This window comes from Coregonus lavaretus (assembly GCF_964263955.1).
Source record: "Coregonus lavaretus genome assembly, contig: HAP1_SCAFFOLD_1676, whole genome shotgun sequence".
NCBI classification, from domain to species: Eukaryota; Metazoa; Chordata; class Actinopteri; order Salmoniformes; family Salmonidae; genus Coregonus; species Coregonus lavaretus.
In genome coordinates, this window is record NW_028165035.1 from 77,501 (window position 1) to 85,473 (window position 7,973).

General features: G+C 41.6%; 1 protein-coding gene across 1 annotated transcript in view; it reads left to right on the top strand.

The window, feature by feature from the left end:
• Window positions 1–7,745, top strand: part of LOC311116369 (netrin-G1-like) — a gene marked incomplete at both ends in the record, with an annotated part of 71,538 nt that extends 63,793 nt beyond the window's left edge. The window contains one exon of the mRNA XM_084191454.1: window positions 7,465–7,745. Within this exon, the coding sequence (XP_084047580.1) occupies window positions 7,465–7,745 (281 nt within the window). The remainder of the gene's footprint in view (window positions 1–7,464) is intronic.
• Window positions 7,746–7,973: the final 228 nt, after the last annotated feature.

Sequence of the window (7,973 nt, forward strand, 5' to 3'; positions counted from 1 at the left end):
GCGATCAGTGGAGCAACATTGTGTTTTTTTGTTACCCCTGAAATGATGCTTTAGTAATAATACCCTAGTTTTTACTACTCAATGATATATTGTTAGACTAAGATGTCTCATCTTTACATACCAGTTAGCATATGTGTACATTTTGAAGTGATTAAGTGTTAATTCTTTGAAGTGAAGCGTTTCAACTTGTTTTAATTGTTCAACTATTATTCAAAATGAACTAGGGTCAATTTTGATTTATCACATATCACAATCATAAAGAGAGGAAGGGTTTATGTATCTAATGTGTCTGTGTTTCTGAGTTGTATTCTCAAATGAACATTTCCCTTTTATCTAGTTGTAAGATCTCCAATCTGTTTTATTTGATTGTCACTCTCTCTCAGCAGATCAGCCATGTGAATCAGCTTATCATATGGCATGCATCGCCAATGCAGCCATATCAAATCAAATAAAGATTTATTTGTCACATGTGCCGAATACAACTGGTGTAGACTTTACCGTGAAATGCTTGCTTACTAGCCCTTCTCAACAATGCAGTTTAAAAAAAAAGAATTACAATTAAAATAGTAACACGAGGAATCAAATTAAATACACAAGAATGAAGCTCTATGCAGGGAGTACCAGTACTAGATCAATGTCACAGCTAACCTTTTAGGTCAATAATATGCTGTTTTTATTAACCTTTTGTTGGCTTTATAATCGTGAGAGAAAATGAGCTAGCTAGTAGCTAGCTAGTTAGTTAGAGAAATACCTATGCTAGTAGCTAGCTAGTTAGTTAGAGAAACACCTAGGCTAGTAGCTAGCTAGTTAGTTGGAGAAATACCTATGCTAGTAGCTAGCTAGTTAGTTAGAGAAATACCTAGAATAGTAGCTAGCTAGTTAGTTGGAGAAATACCTAGGCAGTTTACAAGGTTAGCTGACTTTTCTCAAAACAAACCTCATTGTGGCTAGATGCTTCTTGTCCCTCGTGCTAGCCTTTACAGCCAATTATCACTTCAGAAACGTCCAAATTTAAAATATTGATCTGGTCAGCTTTATAGACCATTTCCCACCTCTTACTGCAGCTTTAGCTCATCTCAAAAGAATCGATTAATGCTGTGAAAACCAGCAAACATTCTAAAATGTTTTGTCACCAGTGCTTGTTGTGTTGACATGTTTAGTCCTCACACACTGTTGCTCCCACGGCACTAATCTGGTGAGCACCTATGGAGCTCTGCCCAAGCAAGGCATTTGATTGGTTTGACGTGTTGCGAGGCGTCACTTATATACACTGAGTTCCGACCTCTCTTTGGCTGATTTCTGCCATGGAACTTCCCCAAGCTTCCCGTCGCTACGAGGCTAGGTAGGTGCAGAGTGACTAGACAACAGGATAGATAATAGACAGTAGCAGCAGTATACTGTAGGTAGGGGTAAAGTGACTAGGCAACAGGATAGATAATAGATAGTAGCAGCAGTATACTGTAGGTAGGGGTAAAGTGACTAGACAACAGGATAGATAATAGACAGTAGCAGCAGTATACTGTAGGTAGGGGTAAAGTGACTAGACAACAGGATAGATAATAGACAGTAGCAGCAGTATACTGTAGGTAGGGGTAAAGTGACTAGGCAACAGGATAGATAATAGATAGTAGCAGCAGTATACTGTAGGTAGGGGTAAAGTGACTAGACAACAGGATAGATAATAGACAGTAGCAGCAGTATACTGTAGGTAGGGGTAAAGTGACTAGACAACAGGATAGATAATAGATAGTAGCAGCAGTATACTGTAGGTAGGGGTAAAGTGACTAGACAACAGGATAGATAATAGACAGTAGCAGCAGTATACTGTAGGTAGGGATAAAGTGACTAGACAACAGGATAGATAATAGACAGTAGCAGCAGTATACTGTAGGTAGGGGTCAAGTGACTAGACAACAGAATATATAATAGACAGTAGCAGCAGTATACTGTAGGTAGGGGTAAAGTGACTAGACAACAGGATAGATAATAGACAGTAGCAGCAGTATACTGTAGGTAGGGGTCAAGTGACTAGACAACAGGATAGATAATAGACAGTAGCAGCAGTATACTGTAGGTAGGGGTAAAGTGACTAGACAACAGGATAGATAATAGACAGTAGCAGCAGTATACTGTAGGTAGGGGTAAAGTGACTAGACAACAGGATAGATAATAGACAGTAGCAGCAGTATACTGTAGGTAGGGGTAAAGTGACTAGACAACAGGATAGATAATAGACAGTAGCAGCAGTATACTTTAGGTAGGGGTAAAGTGACTAGACAACAGGATAGATAATAGACAGTAGCAGCAGTATACTGTAGGTAGGGGTAAAGTGACTAGACAACAGGATAGATAATAGACAGTAGCAGCAGTATACTGTAGGTAGGGGTAAAGTGACTAGACAACAGGATAGATAATAGACAGTAGCAGCAGTATACTTTAGGTAGGGGTAAAGTGACTAGACAACAGGATAGATAATAGACAGTAGCAGCAGTATACTGTAGGTAGGGGTCAAGTGACTAGACAACAGGATAGATAATAGACAGTAGCAGCAGTATACTGTAGGTAGGGGTAAAGTGACTAGACAACAGGATAGATAATAGACAGTAGCAGCAGTATACTGTAGGTAGGGGTAAAGTGACTAGACAACAGGATAGATAATAGACAGTAGCAGCAGTATACTGTAGGTAGGGGTAAAGTGACTAGACAACAGGATAGATAATAGACAGTAGCAGCAGTATACTTTAGGTAGGGGTAAAGTGACTAGACAACAGGATAGATAATAGACAGTAGCAGCAGTATACTGTAGGTAGGGGTAAAGTGACTAGACAACAGGATAGATAATAGACAGTAGCAGCAGTATACTGTAGGTAGGGGTAAAGTGACTAGACAACAGGATAGATAATAGACAGTAGCAGCAGTATACTTTAGGTAGGGGTAAAGTGACTAGACAACAGGATAGATAATAGACAGTACCAGCAGCGAATGTGAGGGGGTCCATGCAGATAGTCCGGGCAGCTATTTGGTTCACTATTTAGCAGTCTTATGGCTTGGGGGTAGAAGCTGTTCAGGCTAGCCATGGCATACAAAAGACGAATTGTTAGTTTATCAATAGATTATTGAGTTTCTTTGTCCTGCCTTGGTATAGGCTCTGAGAATAAATAGGCAAATGATGTCGCGCTCCTATCGCACAGCAATACTGTAGCGTTACCCATACTGTCAAATATTTTAAATAGGCTAGCGGTCTATTTACTGTGTTGGCAGAATGTTTTCATCTTCAGCAGTACTTTATGCTGTATCTGCAAAAGGACTGTCAGTTTCAGAACGAGAAAACAATGGCAAATTGTCGTTGACCTGTCATCAGAACGTTTGAATTAAAAAAATGTTTCGCATCGACTTTTCCCCCCCTAACCTTAATATGATGGACTGACCGCGAATATTGAACGTATGCGGTACACAGAACACACCGCAGCCTTGTGCGGCACCCCTCAACGTAGCGTTGCGAACTGCTCCATTGACAATGAATGACTTCTGCCAGAATGCAAAGAGTTTGATGGACATGAGGCGTAAGGCAGGCTACAAAAAAATTATAATAATGGAATTACAGTACTTACAGTAGCTGACTAAGGTCTACTTCAATGTAAAAGATCAACTGTTCACCTGTTAAAATTCAACTGTATACCAGTATTATAAACGGCACTGCCTATGATATTGCAAAACTCGAAATACATATAGCCTATCTATTTACTAGGCTACTAGGTCCAATTAAATGAGAGATGTGCATGATCATTTGTTGTATGTCTCCTTCGGGAATATGAACCCATCACGGCCAGAAAAGGTGAGGAATTTATTCTGCAATGGTTCTGAAAACAATATATATATAGGAAAAAGATTCCTATGTCTAATTATTTTAGATTCTAAAAACTAAACCACACAGATGTTCCCTCTTCTCACTAACGGCAAATGGCTGCATTCTTGTTAATATGTTTTCCAGTTTTAAGTTTTTATAAATACGCTTTTCATCATATCCCCTATTTACACAAAATACTTACTTGCCAGCTTGCAATACAATATTTCAACCACTAGCAGATGTGCTTACGTATGTTCTAAAGTTTGCGGGGAGGTGAGCACACTCTCGCTTCAAGTTACATTTTTATAAAATGCCAACTTTTGCGTGCAAACTGGCGCACGCACATTTTGTGGTATATTTTGTACACATGCAGGGTTGATAAATGAAGCCCCTGTTGTTTGCACCGTGCTCTCATAAATGGTCCAGAGCCATTTTACACAGAATCATAAATTACATTCATGCAGGAACGAGATTCCAATTATACTCCAATCTCTTGGCAAATATTATATAATCTTAGGTTTCTCTGTAAGAGAGGGAGGAAAATGTGCTTTTTTTATTCAATCCATTTTCACAAAAATAGCATTGCGTTTACATCCCTATGTCATTCAGAACATGCAAAAATGATGGAACGAATATTACAAAACAGTCATTACTAACAAACCTTAACAAAGGTGTGTGTGTGTGTGTGTGTTTGTTACAATATTTCAATACAATCCTAACATCCGGATCATAGTGTTTGCTTCCTGTGATGTTTACTCCAGCCAGCAAGGAACTATAATGTGATCACCTGCACATATCAATTTACATTTCAAAGGCACCAATCACGTGGAGAGCCTCGTAGGAGGGCACCAATCACATGGAGAGCCTGGTAGGAGGGCACCAATCACGTGGAGAGCCTAATAGGAGGGAGCCAATCACATGGAGAGCCTGGTAGGAGGGCACCAATCATGTGGAGAGCCTGGTATCTATCAGGCTCTCCTATCAGGCTCTCCTATCAGGCTCTCCAATCACGTGGAGAGCCTAATAGCAGGGAGCCAATCACGTGGAGAGCCTAATAGAAGGGAGACAATCACGTGGAGAACCTAATAGGAGGGAGCCAATCACGTGGAGAGCCTTGTAGGAGGGAACCAATTACATGGCGAGCATATTAGTTGAGAGCCAATCACGTGGATAGCCTGCTGTGGGTTATTGGTTCCTTTGTTTCAGTGTTATTTTCTCTCAAATCCCCCATGGTCTCTAAAATACTGTACCTCGGCAAGGTCTCCTTCTATGGTCTCACTCCTTTTTTGAAACCGAAGTGAGTGGATGTGTCCCAATACTCACAGAGTACGTGAGCGCAATATTCACAGAGTATGTTAGCGGATGTGTCCCAATACTCACAGAGTACGTGAGCGGATGTGTCCCAATACTAACAGAGTACGTGAGCGCAATATTCACAGAGTATGTTAGCGGATGTGTCCCAATACTCACAGAGTACGTGAGCGGATGTGTCCCAATACTAACAGAGTACGTGAGCGCAATATTCACAGAGTATGTTAGCGGATGTGTCCCAATCCCCACAGAGTACGTGAGCGGATGTGTCCCAATACTCACAGAGTGCGTGAGCGGATGTGTCCCAATCCTCACAGAGTACGTTTACGTGCACACTAATAATTCGATATTAAACTGATTATGGCAGTAGGCCAGTTATGGTATTGGTCATGTAAACACATGACTCTGCTTATCTTAATACACCGATGAAAACATCTGGTTTTCTGAGCAATCTTTGAAATTATTAGGCCATCTAAATGCCTTAATCAGAGTTATAGCGGTGCATTTGATCTGCGCACGTGCTAGCACGAGCAGCGCTAGCTTCCTTCTTTCGCGCGAGTGAAGTGATTTTGGAAAAACTGAAAGTATGCCTCTTAGAAATAGTTTTCACATACAAACTTTATATGTCCGAACTCAGAATCAAATATGCTTCACAAAAATAACATGGTCGCTGTGGTAGAACGTTTATTTTGATTGCCGATTTTCTGCATTTATCAAAAGTCCCATCAGGTAGCCTGATTTCAGATGTGTCCATGTAAACAGGATTTTTTTGGGGGGGGAAATCGTTCTTCTTGCAAATCATGTAAACGTTTAAATCTAACTATTATATCAATCTGACTATTCACAATAATGGTGTTGTTGTATGCATGTAACCGAACTCACAGATGGCCTCCTCTTTTACTCTCCTGTTTTACTTATTATTGTATATGAATATGGATTTGTGTTAGTATACACATCAAAAGTCCCAATGCAAAGTTACACCTCACTTTTCTATTTTTTTTTGTTGAGTTTTTACATGAAACCGATCAGAATTCCGAAGAATGCCGAAGTCATGTCGTGTTTTTTCCGGGGTGTGATGTAACACGGAGGACCCGGCAAGCCAGCCTATTCCCTACAATGTAAACTCCAACAGAAATAACTTAAAATGTAGAACTTCAAATTAAACCAAATCATTTGCAGTCATGACTACTGGTTTCAATTGAATTTTCAGCCAACTTACAAGCAAATATTTTATGAATTTATTGTTTCAAATGAACTTGCAAGGTTGCCAACTAGCCTGCTAACACCTAGCTCACAGCTACATTAAAGTAAATACAAGTTTTGGAAATACATAACACCATCTAACCAGTTATCAAAAAATGTTAGGTACAGTGAGGGAAAAAAGTATTTGATCCCCTGCTGATTTTGTACGTTTGCCCCACTGACAAAGACATGATCAGTCTATAATTTTAATGGTAGGTTTATTTGAACAGTGAGAGACAGAATAACAACAAAAAAATCCAGAAAAACGCATGTCAAAAATGTTATAAATTGATTTGCATTTTAATGAGGGAAATAAGTATTTGACCCCTCTGCGAAATATGACTTAGTACATGGTGGCAAAACCCTTGTTGGCAATCACAGAGGTCAGACGTTTCTTGTAATTGGCCACCAGGTTTGCACACATCTCAGTAGTTGACAAAATAAAAAGGAGACAGACGAGGTACTACACAATTAGAACAAGCAGGTATGATTTTCTCTTTCGTTTTGAGCCCACGGCAAGGAAGCACCAGAGCCTGCCGTGCTGACAGGTTCCCACTGGATAACGGCCAAAAAGTCTGTGAATAGCATGAGATGTGGCTAATGTTAGCCAGCTTGAGCTAGCTACAGAGCTAGCATACGAACTCGGTAGCACAGAGTAGATCCTCCATATGACGTTGAGAAATAGTGCATTGCAGGTTGTTTAGAGGTTATCCGGAAATAAGTTAATAAATATGTAATAACCCACAAACATAACTATGTTTGTACTTATAGATAAACAGATCGTGACCACAACTAAGCCACTAAGTCTTTGACCACACTGTTGTTACATTAGTGAGTAAAAACGAATGCTTCCTACCCTTTAACCTCTCTCACCCCCCTCCCCCTTCCCTCTCTCTCTCTCCCTCCCTGCCTCCCTCTCTCTCTCTCCCTCCCTGCCTCCCTCCCTCTCTCTCCCTCCCTGCCTCCCTCTCTCTCTCTCTCTCCCTCCCTGCCTCCCTCCCTCTCTCTCCCTCCCTGCCTCCCTCCCTCTCTCTCCCTCCCTGCCTCCCTCCCTCTCTTCACAGCTCGGGTGTGTGACAACGCCATGCTTCTCTGTCAGAACGGGGGAACGTGCCACCACCACCAGCGGTGCCACTGTGCTCCGGGTTTCAATGGCGTCCTGTGTGAGAAGGCACGATGCCAGGGTCCTGGGCCCTGCGAGGACTACCCAACGTCTGGGCAGTCGTCCCTCCGTCACGCCCTCCTCTTCCACCACCTCCATCTCCTCTACCCTCTCCTCCTGGGCCCTCCAGGTCTACTCCTCCCCTTACTGCTCCCCCTGGTGGTGGTGGTGTGGTTCTGCTGAGAATCGTTGTATTCATTACAACTGGCCAGTGAACTTGTGGTATTTGGAACTGAAGAGATCCACTTGGCCATGTTGTCAGCCATGTTGTCATTCTGAAGGACAGCAGAGCAGGACCTTACTGCAAGTACATTCTGGACAGCAGAACGAAAGGTCAGATTAGAAAGGCTACAGAAAAGGGAAAGGACCTCGGCCCTGAAGGGATCAAGCAGGGACACTGAACGAGATACT